This window comes from Mustela nigripes, chromosome 1, assembly GCF_022355385.1.
Source record: "Mustela nigripes isolate SB6536 chromosome 1, MUSNIG.SB6536, whole genome shotgun sequence".
NCBI classification, from domain to species: Eukaryota; Metazoa; Chordata; class Mammalia; order Carnivora; family Mustelidae; genus Mustela; species Mustela nigripes.
This window is the reverse complement of record NC_081557.1, coordinates 171502580-171520280: the sequence shown is the minus strand read 5'-3', so window position 1 is coordinate 171520280 and position 17701 is coordinate 171502580. Positions and strand designations below refer to the sequence as shown.

Here is a 17701-nt window from a genome sequence, read left to right as displayed (position 1 = left end):
ATGTCATGAAAATTTTCTTGCTATGAATGTACAGAAAAAAATGCCCAATTTAACTGAGAAAGGCAAATTAAGATTATACCTAGTCAATACTCGTATGTATTTTAAAAGTGACACTGGTTTTTTAAGAATACAAACAGAATGAGTACTTGGTAATGTCCAGAAACTAATAAAAACGAATGGATTCAAATACTACTAAATTCAAGTAGTAAACTCAATATATCCTATATGCAGAAGTAACACCAACCCTCCCCACAACAAAAAAACACCAAATATTGTCAAGCAAAATATTTTTAATTAGTAGGCTGATCATAAATAAATCCACATAAAAGATTTAACAGAATTACAAAGAGTTTTGTATTTCTTTCGTGGACTCAATTCATAACACGCATTAGTCAACCTCATTCTTGAACTGTGACAAAAGGAGTTGTCATCCAACAATGCAGTTCAGTTTAAGCAATTTGTATTTTGTAGTTACATTTTTACATTTTCTTTACAAATGTAACATTTATGTACATTATATATATATTTTTCTATAGTTCATGTACTGAAATGCTACTTTTTTTTTTACAGGGAAAATATTGAATTCATGAATACAAATCATTCCTTGTTAAAAAGTAATTCATATAAACAAGTAACACGGTACCACTGCCTTTTGGCATCTCTTGTCAGACAGAGTTCAAGTCCGGAAGAGTTTCTATCAATTATCAGAAAAAGGAATTGATTTAATTTGACATTATGACGTTATCATTCCACAGAGCTACCTAAATGTGCCGGCTTGCACTGCCGCACTACTGGAAATGTGCAGAAACCAATTCAAAGTGGACTCGGTGAAACAGCATCATAAATACCATTAATTCAGGCTGAAGAAAACCTGTCAAGTTCTTTCTTCCCCTTCACCTTTTGCCAAAGCCTCAGGGTGCTACACTCTACGCACTCTGTCTTGTAACAGCAAATGCCTTCGTTTCAAATATCCTAGATGTGCTTTCCTGACAGATTATGCTTTACCTAGGCTATGGGTCTTTTTCTTCATATTCAAATTTTATTCCACTTCACTTACAAATCTGCTGCTGAATGTGAAGCAAAAATTCATAGTAAGAGAATGCGGCTTCTGTTCGGTCTTCAATCAAATGTTGAAAAAATTCTGTTTTGGCAGGACTCTCATCTCTGAAATGAAAAAAAAGGGGGGTTATTTGTCTAAAAATGCACATCATTACAGAGTATATATTTAAACAATTACTAACACGTGGGGGCTTTAGGAAAATGGAACATGGCTATTAACCAATTAACAGCATTCTCCTATTAGTATATGTTTTCATAATATTATTTAAGGTTTGCTTTGAAGACATGCAGTTTCACACAGACTGCACAGGATAAGACAATTTCATAATTAAGTTACAGAAGTACTTACTTTACCACGTGAAGAATTGGGCTTAATGGTCTGTTGTCTCTAAGCCAAGTTATAAAGGATCTTGCTCTTTCTGATGAAAGTGTATCTAGCTCTGGAAGATGAGTCTGGTAAAAGTAATACAATTAGGAAATTACTTCCTTTCTTATGGACTGTAGCAATATTAGAACTAAATCATGATTCATTCCTGTTACCACCAACCAACTGCCAGCACTCTATTCCTAGACCTAAAGCAGCAACCAAAAGGGGGAAATTCAAATTGTTCACAAATCTGTTTATATTTTTCTGGATAAGTTAATAAAATATGTTTCATTCATTCATTTTTAGAGAGAGAGTGTGTGTGTGCACATGCGCAAGCAGGAGGAAGGGGAGCAAGGAGAGAGAAAGGGAGAAGAAAAGAGAAAATCTTAAGTAGGTTCCACACCCAGTGTGGAGCCCAATGCAGAGTTCAATCTCACAACTCTGAGATCATGACCTCAGGTGAGAGCAAGAGTCAGATGATTAACTGACTGAGCCACCTAGGTGCCCCAACACATGTTTAATGATAAGTATGTTACTGATATTTTGCCTGCATATTATATTTTTTCTAACTAAGTCAATAAAACATACACAATGATTAGTATGTCAATGGTATTGTACTGTACTTTTAGTTTCATCTAAAGGAAACATGCAAATGAAGGGGGTTATCACTAACTTCTAAATTTACCCAACAGTTATAGACTCCATCCTCTTCTAAAAACAGTTATTCTCAGAGAATTGTGTGTTTCCGTTAGTCCCTAAAATTTAAGGGCAAGGGAAATGCAAATCAAACTACAATGAGATATACCCCTCCCCCCCGCCATGAGATGTCACCTCACATCTGTCAGAATGGCTGAAATCAACAACACAAGAAACAACAGGTGTTGGTGAGGGTGGGAGATGGGAATTCTCTCATACTTGTTGGTGGGAATGCAAACTAGACAGCCACTGTGGAAAACAGTATGGAGGCTCTTCAAAAACTTAAAAATAGAACCACATTACAACACAGCAACTGCACTACTAGGTTCTGACCCAAAGGATACAAAAACACTAATTCAAAGGGCTACAAGAATCCCTATTTATAGCAGCAGCATCAACCATAGCCAAGATAGGGAAGTAGCCCAAGTGTCCACTGACTGATGAATGGTTAAAGAAGAAATGATATATATGTTTCTCTCACTTATAAATATATATATTATATATATATATATATATATATATATATATACCCCCACTGGAATATTACTCAGCCATAAAAAAGAATGAAATCTTGTCATTTCCAACAACATGGATGAAAGTACAATGCTAAGCAAAATAATCAGAGAAAGACAAATACCAAATGATTTCACTCTGCAATGGAATTTGAGAAACAAAACAAACAAGAAAAGCGGGAAAAGAGAGAAGGAGAGAGAGAGAGAGAGAGAAACTAAGAAATAGACTTTTGACCACAGAGACTCTAGACTATGGAGAACAAACTGATGGTTACCAGCAGGTAGGGTAGGGAGGTGAAATAAGGGATGGGGGTTAAGGAGCGCACTTGTGATGCGCACCTGGTTGTGTACGGATGTGCTGAACTGCACTGCACACCTGCAACTAATATAACACTGTGTATTAACTAAATGGAATCAAAATAAAAACTTAAGAAAAAAGGTAAGGGTAAGGAATTTTAAAGAACGGTGTGGATGTGTAAATACATTTAAAAACTACATGCAAGATTCTTTTTAAAGACTTAAGAGTTTCTTCTTCTTCTTTTTTTTTTTTAAAGATTTTATTTATTTATTTGACAGAGAGAGATTACAAGTAGGCAGAGAGAGAGAGGAGGAAGCAGGCTCCCTGCTGAGCAGAGAGCCCGATGCGGGACTCGATCCCAGGACCCTGAGATCATGACCTGAGCTGAAGGCAGCGGCTTAACCCACTGAGCCACCCAGGCGCCCTTAAGAGTTTATTCTTATGTATTTTATAAATTGAATAAATACATATTACAAAATAGAAATAAATATTTTTGTATATGAATTTATATGATGGGAGGAAACATTTATATGTTTCCAAAGCCAAATTAATAAACTAAATCACTCAAAATACAGCATGTAAAACAAAAAAATTTAAATAGAAAAGCTTTACTTACTGTTATTTTGTCTTCTTAATTATGAGTGAGCCTGAACATTGTTTCATATGGCTACTACTATATTTCCCCCCTGTAAATTGTCTATTCAAATCCTTTGCCCATTTTTCTTTTCCTTTTTTTCTGAGGGGACCAGGGTGTCTTTTTCTGAAAGATTTGTAAGACAACTTTTTATACTAGAAAAATTAGCTCATTCTCAGTCCTGAGCTACAGGTAACTTTCTGATTTTGTTGTCCGTCTTTTGGCTTTATTTATTTTACCACATAGAAATACTTTAGTTTTTAATGCTATCAGATTTATTAATCTTTTTCATCACTGACTTACAAAGGCCTTATCCATTTTAATACAATAAAGATTATTTTTCTAGTATTTTTTCTTTAAATATATTCATTAGCACATTCTATTTTTCATGAATTAGATCCATTTCTGACCTCTGTTTTGTTCTGCTGATATGTTTATAAAGCTAGTATCACAGTGTTTAAATAACTACAGCACTAAAATAAAGTTTACTATTTTATTTAGAACTTCTTTTTCATATGCTTTTCCCATTTGCTGAGTTTTTTCCCTCTTTTCAAACTTCTCCTTATTAACTTCATTTGCTGAGTCTTAGAAGTGAACTCTGGAATTACTGTGTCAAATATAAAAAAAAAACCCAGAAATAGACAACAGCAATTGTTTGCTATTTGCAAACAACTGTGATTTTGAAATAGCAATATCACAATCAGAATGTGATAAAAATTACATTGATTTTAAATTAACTTCCGGAGGAAGGACATATCTACAATATCCAACGGTAAAGTAGGCCTTTCCTATTAATTACAGAGAACTATTTTAGGATCATATTTCTTTGGTATTGGTTAATAAACATACAATAAATGTCCACTGAAAAAATTACATTTATTATCAATAAAATAACTTAAATCAGAAGTTAAAGTTGTTGGAAAACATTTTGGCAGTTTCTCAAAAAGTTAAACACAGTTTACCATGTGGCCCAGCAATTCTACTCCTAGGTATATACCCAAGAGAACCGAAAACGTGTGTTCACACAAACACTTGCACATAAACTGTTCATACTAATACTACTCACAAAGCCCCAAAATGAAAAACACCCAATATTCATGAATGAATGACTGGATTTAAAAATGTAGCCTAACTGTTTAATTACTACTTAGTCATAAAAAAGAATGAAGTACTCATACATGCTACAATATGAACTTTAAAAACATCATGGGAAGTGAAACAAACAAACACACACAAAAGGCCATATATTATGGAATTCCATAATTCCATAACATGAAATGGCAATGCCAGAGAGACAGAAGGTAATTAGTGGTTGCCAGGGGAAAGGAGGAGGGGAATTTGGAATACAGGTTTTTTTGGGGGTGTGTGTGACAGAAATGGTCTGAAATTAAAATACTGGTGATTATTGTACCACAGTTGTATACTTTATGACAACTGAAATGGTGAAGTGTGTGAATTTTAGCTCACTAAAAATTTTAAACAAACAAGCATACAAAAACTTAAAACTGTAAAAGGCACTGACCATTTTCTGTGGTATTGATGCAAAATTAGGATACCCGAGTACATCCTCTATGAAGTGATTGTCACAGCTTTTTCCAATCCAAATGTAAAAAACCTAAAATGAAAAAAAAAAACCACAAAATATTAAAACTCCCTAATCTGAAATTTTAGAGTGCTTCACATCTTCTTAGCTTAAATTTCAAGAATTCCCATAAACTATATTTTACCATCTTCTATCTTTTTTCCCTTTAGAAGGTAGTATTTTAGCCAAGATAACCAAGTATTTTAGCCAAGACTTACTATTTTCCCTATCCACTTTTTCAGTTATTGTCTATTTTAACTAATGGGCTCTCCCACATCCACCCTTTTCCTGCTCAAAAGGTATCAGTTATGAAGTCATCTTGACCATTCTGATACCCTTTCACCACCATCCTGCCCAGTGACTTCTCCTAAACTCCTAATTATTACTGGCATTTCAGGCAAAGGACAGAAGTTGAAACTGATAGACTACTGAGGTCCCTTTGAATTTGGGATTCTAAATGGTAAAATCCTTAAAGACAGAACTTATTTCTTTACTATTCTATCAAGTATACATTATCCATACAATAAATAATCCATGAAAATAAAACGATATCCAACTAGAAAAGTCTAAAATAAATTGACCTCTTGTGCCAGGGACTAATTTATTGCCTCTCTATTCCTTATTTCACCTTTCACTGCCTGATCTATGATCATACGTGTTTCTCCTTTTGCCCGCTGGAACAGTGTTAAACTTTATGAGTAGAGGGTGCTTACAGAGCCACAGTCCATAAGGAAAGCACCTTCTCTTGTCAGTTTCTCTGCAGACAATTTTTGAAGAGGTGGCTGAGGTACAACCTTGTCATTAACATGTATTGCACCCTGGGGGGGAAAAAAAAAGATGGAGTGAGCTTATACAACTATCAGCACAGTGTGGAACATAAGGGCTACTAGTTCTTTATAAAATACTGAAAAACGACACTAGAGAATTTTGTAAGATGCAAAAAGTTACTGATAATACACTACCACCTTGACTATAGAATCAAGACACTCAAATGTACTCAAGTTACAAAGATAAAAACACGATGGGGCGCCTGTGTGGCTCAGTTGGTCTAAGTGTCTGACTCTCGGTTTTGGCTCAAGTGGTGATCTCAGGTCAAGAGATCAGGCCCTGTGTTGGGATCTGCATGAGGCTTGTGCTACGCAAGGAGTCTGTTTGAGATCTCTCCCTCTCCCTCTGCCTCGCCCTGCTTGTGCATGCTCTCTCTCTTTCTAAAATAAATAAATAAATAAAATCTTTAAAAAACAAAGATAAAAACATGAATATGTAAAATGATCTGCCCACTTTCTTCCTTTCTGAGATCAGATACGTTAAAAGTACGATTATTAAATCTTCTGAAAAGCAAGCTACTCTTTTACATTTCTCAAGGAGCAAAATACAGAAGATTCCAAAGAGTAGTTTTACTCTAGGAAGAAAAGACACTACACATTTGCATATTAAAAATAACTGTTGGACATCAGATCTGGTTTATAATATAATCAAAACTGCACTTATATCAGAGAGAACATACCTCAACATAATGAAGGCCATATATGAAAAACCCGCAGCTAACATCATATTTAATGGCGAAAAACTGAGAACCTTCCCCTTAAGATCAGGAACAAGACAAGGATGCCCACTCTCACCACTTGTACTAGAAGTCCTATGCACAGCAATCAGATAGCAACCACAAAAATAAAAGGCAACCAAATCAGTAAGGAAGAAGTAAAACTTTCACTACTTGTAGATGACAAGACAGAAAACCCTGAAGGGATGCCTGGATGGCTCAGTGGGTTAAGCTTCTGCCTTCAGCTCAGGTCCTGATCCCAGGGTCCTGGGATAAAGCCCGCATTGGGCTCTCTGCTCACCCCCACCCCCCGCCCATCCCGCCTGCCTCTCTGCCTACTTGTGATCTCTCTCTCTCTGTGTCAAATGAATAAATAAAATCTTAAAGAAAGAAAGAAAGAAAGAAAACCCTGAAGACACCACCAAAAAATTCTAGAACTGATAAATGAATCTGGTAAGGTTCCAGGACAAAAAATCAATATACAGAAAACTGTTGTGTTTCTATACACTAATAATTAAGTAGCAGAAAGAGAAATTAAGAAAACAACCTCATTTACAATTACACCCAAAACAATAAAATACTTAAGGATAAACTTAACCAAGGATGTAGAAGACCTGTTTCTGAAAACTCTATAACACACTAAGAAACTGAAGATGACACAAACAAATGGAAAGCTATTCCACGTTCATGGGTTGGGAGAATAAATATTGCTAAAATGTACATACTATCCAAAGCAATCTGCAGATTTAATGTAATCAGTATCAAAATAGCCACAGTATTTTCCAGAGAAATAAAACAAATAATCCTAAAATGTGTATGGAGCCACAAAAAGCCCCAAATAGCTAAAGCAATCTTGGAAAAAAGAACAACAAAACTGGAGGTATCACAACCCCAGATTTCAAGATATCTTACAAAGCAATAATAATCAAAACAATAAGATACTGGCACAAAAACAGACACATAGATCAGGGGAATGGAAGAGAGACCCCAGAAATAAACTCATGATTATTTGGTCAATTAATCTTTGACAAAGGAGGCAAGAATATGTAATGGGAAAGGACAGGCTCCTCAACAAATAGTGTTGCGGCAACACACAAAAGAATGAAACAGGAACCCAAATATGTGATCTGAAACTGTAAAAATCCTAGAGGAGAGCACTGGCAGTAATTTCTCTGACACTGGCCATTGCAACGTTTTTCTAGAAGGTCTCCTAAGGTGAGGGTATTGAAAGCAAAAATAAATCACTGGGACTACATAAAAATAAAAAGCTTCTGCTCCGCAAAGGAAACAATCAGCCAAATGAAAAGACAGCACACCGAATGGGAGAAGATATATCCAATAAACCGAAAAGGTTTAATATCCAAAATATATAAAGAATTTATACAATTATTTATACGACAACAAAAACCCAAATAATCCAATTAAAAATGGGCAAAAGACATGAACAGACATTTCTCCAAAGACATCCAGATGGCCACCTGACTCATGAAAAGATGCTCAACATCACTTATCAGGGAAATGCAAGTCAAAACCACATGAGTTACCACCTCACACCTGTAAGAATGGCTGAAATAAACACAAGAAACAACAAATGTTGGCAAGAAGGTGGAGAAAAAAGGAACGCTCATGTGCTCTTGGTGGGAATGCAAACTGGTGTAGCCATTGTGGAAAACCATATGGAAGTTCCTCAACTTAAAAACAGAATTACAATATGCACTATTAATTTGTATTTACCCAAAGAATACAAAAACACTAATTCCAAAAGACATATGTACCCCTATGTTTACTGGAGCATTATTTACAATAGCCAAAGTACGGAAGTAATCCAAGTATCCATCAACAGATGAATGGATAAAGAAAAAATGGTGTATACACACACACACACACACACAATGGAAAATTATTCAGCCATAAGAATGAATGAAATCTTGCCACGCCATGGATAGATGTAGATGGTATAATGCTAAGTGAAATAAGTCAGTCAGAGAAAGACAAATACCGTTTAGATCTCACTCACATGTGGCATTTAAGAAACAAAACAAATGAACACACACACACAAACCAAAAAATCAGACTCTTAACTATAGAGAACTGGCAGTCACCAGAGGGGATGTGGGTGGGGGGGTGGATAAAGGGGACCAAGAGTACGTTTATCATGATGAGCACTGAGTAATATACAGAATTACTAAAGCACTATATTATATACTGAAATTAATACATAACACTATATGTTAATTATACTGGAATTAAAAACAAAACAGGACACCTGTATGGCTCAGGTCATGATCCCAGAGTCCCAAGACTGAGCTCTGAGTCAGACAGGATCCCTGCTCAGCAGGGAAGTCTGCTTCTCCCTCCTCCCTCTTTCCCCACTTGTGCATGCTTACTCTCTCGCTCTCAAATGAATAAATGAATAAATAAAATCATTAAAAAAAAAAAAAAAAGAACCCAACAAAATTAAAAATTATACTCTGATCACATTAAGAACAGCCAGTATCTACAAAATATAAATGGAAATGTCCACTCTACAACTTACTTTGTAATAAATATTATAACCAAATCACAAGGTGAATTACTTCCCATATTTCTGAAAACTCCATAACCACAGACAGTATCTGACAGTCCTATTATTCAACCAAATTCATAGCTAGTGTCCTTATTTAATGTATTATTACTATCATAGGGAATAAGCAGATGTAAAAAATTGTTACTAATACATTAGTAGCTTAGCTGTAGAATCAAGACACTCAAATATATTTAAATTACAAAAATTTCAAGTACACTAAAAAAATTATACCTCATCTGTCAATCTGTCTATCCTGTATAAGTTGGGGTGAATCATTTTCATCAGATGAACAAGCGGTTGACACTTTATCTGACACATGGCATATACACGATCATCGAGGCGTGTGCTTGTACCGGTTCTAAATGCTTTCTATAAAACAACAACAAAAACAACACCGTATTTTTCAAATAAAACATAAATGTAGACAAATATCAAAACAAATATATATACCATCACAGTATGGAAAAAGCACGGCCTTCGAATAGACCTGGATTGAATTCTCAGCTCTGACATTCAATAGGCAGATATGTGAGCTAGTTATTTAGCTTCTCAAAGCTATATTATCTTAAGAAAAACAGAGAAAAAAATACCTCTCTAGGCTGCTGTAAGGATTAAATAGGATGATGCATATATAACAACTATTACGTGCCTGAGACTTGGAAAGATGTTTGATGGACAGTAAATCCTCTCCTTAGAGTCTCCTTCCAGAAGCACATACATTTTTAAGACTGTGCTATAAGCACACTATTATTCAAGCTGCTCCCACATACTGAAGAGTGAGAGCATGTGGCTTCATGACAGTCATCATTTGTTTTTATATACTTTTTTCTACTGGCTATTGTTTTTCAAAAACTTTTCCAATGCTAAGTAGTAAAACTATCTAGTTAATTATTAAAAACCCCAGAAAACCTGGATTTCATTTCATCTATGTACTGAGAAGGTATGTAATGCACCTGATACATGTATGAAATGTACCAGTGTAGACAGAGAGCTACCTGTTTGAGAAGGGCCAAAACGTAGAGGGGAAAGAGCTTGAGGGAGCTGGGTGCTATCAGTGCGGAGTGCTGTAAATTTGAGACAGTTGAGCCATATGCAGACAGGGAGTCCACCACAGCATTCACTAAGGCATCTCTTGCATCTGACAGGCTGGACGAGACAGACCGATCAACAGCTGTAACGCAATCACAGTGAACATGGATTTAACCACCAGACTCCAATGAATGCTACAAGGGATAAAATTTACACGCATTATTTAGGAAACCAACAAAAATTCTACTTTTAGGAGAGAAAACTAACATTTTACTTGCCCCTTCATTTTCCAAGTGTCTGCTCATTACACAATTTTTAGGAAATGAATCTGGCTAATTCTCACAATCAGAGCAGATCTAGATTATTTTGGATCCTTTTTTCTTCATCTCTTTACATCTGAAACCACTTAACTGCCATTGATATTAGAGAATGTATATCAACCATTTACATCTGAGAAAGCTCTAGGGATGGTGCAGTTACTCCAGTAGAAGTCACATGTATAAAATATCATTTTTTTTCTGCATAAACAATGTAAGTTCTACAATCTGAGTTATCCCTTGTGATCCTCTGAAATCTTCTTTGTCAAAGCATTCCCGGGTCAAGGAAACAAAGAGGGCAATTGAACATAGGTTCTCAAACAGACAGTGAAAAGCCAGATATCAGTGTGAAACTTATTTTCTTCTAAGTACATATTTTATTAAGCTAAAGATAGCCTACAGATATGCTCAAGTATTAAAAATAAAACTACACTGAAAAACAATCAGTTATAATATACTGAATTTGAAATATAGATAAAAAATAATTAAAAATTGGCATACTTTTGTAAATGCTATTATAATTTTCCCAAAATGAATAACAATGACTATTTTTCTCTAGGGCTGTATGAAAAATAAAGTTCATTTCATGCCCCAAGAGAAAATTCACTGAAAACCAAACATTCAATGTTATACGATTCCCCAAAATAATTTTTTTAAATTTACACACAATAAAATTTATGTTTTGGGGTATAATTGTACAGTGATTATATGTCAAACACACAGCCATATAGTCACTACCATAATCAAAATATACAACAGTTCCATTACCCCCAAAATATCCAGTGGTATTGCCCCACTGTGGTAAAATCCCACTACCTTTAACCCTGATAATCAACAATCTGTTTGTTCTCCATCCCTATAATCTTCCCTTTTCCAGAAGGTCATATGAATGTAAAACTCCTTTCATTTAGCATAATGCTTGTGAGAGTCATTCTTGTCTACTGACATAGCATCAGTTCATTTCTTTTTATTACTGAGTTGTATTTCCACTGTATGGATATACCATGGTTTGTTCCTACTTTTACCAGTTGAAGGACATTTGGGTTGTTACCAGCTTTCAGTGATTATGAAGCCCTCAAAGATTTTTAAACTAACGCATTAACAAGAATTATAAGAACAGTCCAATTCACAGTGCTGTTAATGAAAATGGAGAACGTATGTATCTTCTAAGTAAGGGATTTGGATGAAATGCCCAGGTTTCAGTTTTTAGGACAGAAAACCACCTTTCACCTGTTCCTTCACATTTTCACTCACCCATGTTTGCCAGGAGGCAGACGGCAGCCTGTACATCCACTCCCGCATATACATCTGCGAGTGAGCTTACTACTGGCAAACACAGCGTGTGCACTCTAATTCTCCGCTCACCTATACAGAAGGAGGAAGCAACATCATTGCAGAAACACATCAGGCCAAGACAGAAATAAAGCAAACAGTTCAAAACATTACTCAAATTACTATTCTGATTGGATTAAGTCACCCATAAAATTCTGAAATGTGAATACAAAGTGTTGCAAGTAAAACTTTTTTTTTTTTTTAAAGATTTTATTTATTTGACAGAGACAGAGAAATCTCAAGTAGGCAGAGAGGAGGCAGGCAAAGACAGGGGGGAAGCAGGCTCCCCGCTGAGCAGGGAACCCAATGCAAGGCTCGATCGCAGACCTTGAGATCGTGACCCAAGCTGAAGGGAGAGACTTAGCTCACTAAGTCACCCAGGTACCCCTCAAGTAACATGTTTTAAAGAGAAATAAAACACTCTCCAAATCTGTGGACTATGAACCTATATTGTATTTTGTATATAGCTGAACATTAGGTTCTGGTTTTTAGTTTAATATCGATCATTCCAAATTACATCCAACATAGCAAAAGGTCAGAAAACTTGACTGTCAAATAACTAATATGTGCCTTATGTGCTAGGTAGAATTTTTTATTTATGGGGCAAAAAATGCTGCTAAGGATGACATAACTGGGTTTAGCATGAGTTTACCAGACACATATGACCCTGAGAATACATGACTTCCACGAGTCAAAAAAGATACTAAAGATTCAAAAATGAGTTAAAAACAACAACAACAAAAACAGAACGCATATTTGATTAACTATGCAAATTCCATTTATCTCCCACTGTATGTTCGTTCATTCTCTCTCCCCATTTCCCTAGCATGTAAAAGGAGGGGAAAACTACTACTGATTTTATTTCCTGTCTGTTAACATTACCTTTGCTTGATGTATATAACAGGGCTGTCTGAAAGCACACTAAGGAAGTATCTGTCAAATTTTCTTCTATTGACAATTGTACTGCAAATCCAGCATCAGGATTGATGTTGGCAAGGGATAACAAATCAGTGGAACGGACAAAGAAGTTTCCATGAAAAGTGTGCATTGAAAGACCTAGGAAAGAGAAAACTTTTTATAAAAGATGAAGTAACAAAAGTATCTTTATCTCAGGCTAAAGTTACTTTTTAAAGTAAAACCCATCTCTGATTTTTGAATCAAAAGGATAACTGGAGAGTAGGACTGGTGTGTTAGCAGAGGTTCTAAATATCAGTTCAGAAAAAACAATACAGGTTATATAAAAGGGAAAGTAGATATTTAACTTGTATTGATAACTGATCTTATACATTCTCATATGAAACAAATGGTAGTTACTGTGTAACTCTTTTAAGAATTATATTATAAATTAGAAAGGAGATTCCCTTCAGCAAACATTCACATGAAACTGAGGTAAACTAAAGACTAACTGAATGATTATGAAGGCAAAGATCATTCATCAGACAATTTTCATTTACAGTCTTCCTCACTCCTCTAATTCTCCTTCTAAAATCACCTCTAATGTGGCTTTCTCTTAAGTTCTTCCTAATAAAGCAAACATTACTTTTGCTTATTTATTCAAATTACTTAAAAAACTGGGCAGTGATTATTCAATAACTACATATATTTAAAAGAGCTTACAGCTACCTGGATGAGGCAGAAAGTTCTTCACAATGAAGGATCATTACAGGTAGTCATTGGCAATTAATTTTGACGAAAGTATATAATATAAAGCCTAACTTTCATACCTTTCGTACACCTTATTCTCATAACCGCTTCAAATCCAATTTTTCTTGTGAGATACCGTTTTAGGTCTTTTTGTAACTTTTCTGCTTGTGAAGGATTGTGAGTATAGTGGAAAGACGGGTAATAATAGATGCACCCTGCGGAGTACTTGGACATGCAAGCTTCAGAGAGAAACAGGAATAAGTATTAGCTACAGAAATAAGACTATCCTGTAATAATACCCAGTAATATCTTACTTGTCCAACAATAGAAGAGATTCTATGTCATGAACAAAATCTGTCATAATGAGAAAACCTAAGCAGTCAAAAGGATAATACATAAATCTGAGCAAACACAACTATTTGTAAAGTATGTGATAAGGTTTACTATTAAGCAAAATGGTAAAGGAATTAGATTTTTTTTTTTTTTTTTAAGGAATTAGATTTTAAAAACAAAGAGTAATAGCGTTTTAGATATGTATAGTGCTTTACAGTTTACTGGTAATTTTCACAGATTATATCTATCTTATTCACATGCTTTTTACCCCCAAATGTTGAGAACTCTTAATAAAGAGTTTAAATTTGACTACATGCTAAAAGCGTTTATGTAAACAGATGAACATGACGATATCTCCTTACCTAGAGAAGCAAGATCAGAATACTGTGAACTTAAAAGGAACAGATCCACTGCAGTCTGCTGCCCTGAGCAATCTAAAGCCAGTTTCTTATAAAAATCAGTTGCAGGGCCAAGATGTTGTACAACCTAAGTCAACAGGTCATAAAGTAAGAGCTAGAAACCTTGCACTGGACACATATTTCTACGTCTCTCTTACAATAATGAAGAGGCTATCCTTCATCTTCCTATCAAACTAAGGAAGTTTTTTAAATGTCGATAGTTGGCACAGATCCTTTAAAAATACTAATAATTGCTAATATTTATAAAGCACTTAAAAAGCACTGTTCGAGATGTTTTATGCAAATTAAAGTTACCTACATTTTACAGGTGAGGAAACTGAGGCAAAAACTAGATTAAGGAATGACCGGTTACATAGTTACTGAGTGGTAGATGCTGGAAGATATACCTGCCAAGTCTGACCCCTGATTGAGTGCTGTTAACCACCACTGTACACTGTTCGTAAAGATGTTTAAGAGTCAGAGGTTAAAGAAGGCTTTTCCCACTGGTGAAGGACACTTGAGCTGCGAAGGTGGCAACTGAGAGGAGTTAAAAATCTAAGAGCCAGGCTTCAAGTTCTTCATTACTATCCTATGTTACAAAACAAAATGTTTCAATCCTCTTAATTATAGTGTAAAATTACTGTATTAGAGTTTACTCCAGTATGAAGAAATATGTAAACCAGCACAGGCATTTAAGCTTTTGAGTCCCAAGCAGATAAAGAATATTTCAAGGAGTTAAATGAGAAAAACAAAACAAAACTGCACTGAAGACTTCAGTAACACATAACTACTCTCCTGTGTTCCAAACCCCTCAGTATTCTATAATGGACTGCAATGGATCGATGAACTGAGTGACAGCTAAACTTGACGAGTTTAAAAAATATACTTGCCCCAATTTATTTTAAAATTAGATTTTTTTTCCCTGAAAAATAACTTAGAAATGTAGTTTCTGTAATAGTGAAATATGGCACTATTTTTCCCTGGCAAATTGGTGAAGAATAAAAAAAGCAACAATACTTAATGATGGCTAGAAGATTTGAGAGTCTTTAAGGGTATAGTTGATAAAACAAAACAAAACAAAAAACCCCCACACAAATAAAACACACTAATAACTTAAATAAAGCTTATACTCTTTGACCCAATAATTTTACTTTTAGGAATTTTTCCTAAGGAAAAACTGAATATGTGGCTAAATATTTAAGGTACTATTAAAACTGTTAAATTCATACTCATAATTATTTGCAGTAATATTTCTTTTAGGTCAGACAAAACTTACACACAGCACAAAATGATTCCAGTTCACTTACTATTTGAAATAAGGGATTAAAATACTCTAACAAAATCTTCATATAAAACTCAAGTAGTATTCAGCCTCATAGTCTTTCTTTAATAGTGAAAATACTGGAGACAACAATTTAGTAGCTAGGAGGCAACTAATTAAATAGAGTACATTTATATTTACTAAGAAATATTTCTTACTTTATTTTTGAAAGTTTATTTAGTTTTTTAGTAATCTCTACCCTCAAAAGGGGGCTTGAGCTCACAACTCTGAGACCAAGTTGCATGCTCTTCCAACTGAGCCAGCCAGATAACTCCAAAAAATATTTTTTAAAGATAATTTCCAGGGACCTCAGAAAATGCTCACAATATACTCTTTCAATGAAAAAAAGCCAGTTAAAAAATGTCCTGTATATGTATGATGCCCAACTATGCTTGTTTGTATGTGTTTATATAACTGAACACTTTTTTAAAAAGATCTTATTTTTGGGGCACCTGGGTGGCTCAGAGGTTTAAGCCTCATGGCTCAGGCCATGATCCCAGGGTCCTGGGATCGAGCCCCGCATAGGGCTCTCTGCTCAGCAGGGAGCCTGCTTCCTCCTCTCTCTCTGCCTGCCTCTCTGCCTACTTGTGATCTCTGTCTGTCAAATAAATAAATAAATAAATCTTAAAAAAAAAAAAATAAAAAGATCTTATTTTTAAGTAATCTCTACCTGCAACGTGGGGCTCAAATTCAAGACCTTGAGATCAAGAGTCTCATGCTCTACCAAGGGGGCCAGCCGGGTGCCCATAAACGCTATTATCTTGACAGTAAAGATTACTGATGGTTTAATTTGTTAGGCAATGATTTGTATTACCTTTGTACTTAAATGTTTATTAGTACGAGCATGTTAAATTATAATATCTCAGACTCAGTAAGTATTATCCTTTATATAACATGAAAGAGCACTGCGACCAGAAAATCAAGTCACATCTTTACTATTAGTTATTCAACCTTTGGCAAGTTTAATCTGTTTTCCTCATCTGTAAAATGAAAGGATTAGTGGAAATGATCTCTAAATTTCTATGACTTGCAAACCAAGAACTAAAACAACACAAAACAATAATCTGATTAAACCTTCTCAGCAGAGTTTCTACTATTAATGAAATAGAAAAGTAGAAGAATGAACAAATAGTCACACGTCTATAGAGGTACAAACACCATCTTAAATATGACTAAGAAACCAAATATACAATACCTTTGTGCTTGATCTCTGATTAGGGTCTTCTCTGGACTGCAGAAGTCCTGCACCCAAGGAAGGTAACTGTGTCTGAAATACAGACACACGGCCACCTGTTGGAGACATTAATTTAAAGGCAGCCTGAAGCGCAGGACCAAGGGCACTGTGTGTTTCTCTTGTATTGGTGAACATATTTGGTAATGCATTCAATAAGTCTTTTATAAGCTGGGAAAACAAAGATTAAAAATTGAATTACTGAGAGGGCAAGGAAATTTTCTTCTTTAAAACATTCTGGAGTACAATATATACCACTCTATCTTGGGGGACTGCAAACTGAGGGGTCAATAGATATGCTATCTATATCGTCTATGTAACAAATAGAGTAAGTAAACAAGTAAGACTTCAGTCAACAGTTGAAATAAAAGAAATATTTTCATACTTTAAGAAAAAAATCTATCTCACCTCTTTACTCTCATATAGATTCACAAGTAAGCTATCCGGTGTAGGTAGGAAAACATCTAAAGGGAAGAACATTTATTTCAATCAACAGATAAATCAAGTCAAAGGAGTATCATCAATTTAAAAATCTTAGTTTTTATCTGGCCATAAATAATGGGCACCATAATACAGCTTATATATTCACTCTGCATACACTTTATATGTGTGTGCACACATGTATAAGTACATACACGGGCATAAAAAACTTAGAATGAAGTATTTTCCAGGAAACTATTTTTTTTTTCCAGGAAACTCCCCCCACCCCCTCCAGAAAACTTTTTAAGACAAATATCAAAGTACAACTGCATGCACTTTATATGCGTGTGCACACATGTATAAGTACATACACGGGCATAAAAAACTTAGAATGAAGTATTTTCCAGGAAACTATTTTT

The 17701-nt window shown here is 35.0% G+C and overlaps 1 protein-coding gene across 4 annotated transcripts in view; it reads right to left on the bottom strand.

Annotated features, from left to right (window-relative positions):
* Positions 1–272: 272 nt before the first annotated feature.
* The window catches only part of SEC24B (SEC24 homolog B, COPII coat complex component), a 95173-nt gene continuing 77744 nt past the window's right edge, over positions 273–17701 (bottom strand). For all 4 annotated transcript variants that reach the window (XM_059377112.1, XM_059377116.1, XM_059377121.1 and 1 more), the window contains 12 exons: positions 17271–17326; positions 16827–17033; positions 14275–14398; positions 13660–13818; positions 12818–12991; positions 11858–11968; positions 10253–10428; positions 9489–9626; positions 5862–5966; positions 5089–5181; positions 1409–1512; positions 273–1164 (listed from right to left, as the gene is read on the bottom strand). In XM_059377112.1, coding sequence (XP_059233095.1) covers positions 1050–1164; positions 1409–1512; positions 5089–5181; positions 5862–5966; positions 9489–9626; positions 10253–10428; positions 11858–11968; positions 12818–12991; positions 13660–13818; positions 14275–14398; positions 16827–17033; positions 17271–17326 — 1562 coding nt within the window. In that variant the 3' untranslated portion in view covers positions 273–1049. The remainder of the gene's footprint in view (positions 1165–1408; positions 1513–5088; positions 5182–5861; positions 5967–9488; positions 9627–10252; positions 10429–11857; positions 11969–12817; positions 12992–13659; positions 13819–14274; positions 14399–16826; positions 17034–17270; positions 17327–17701) is intronic.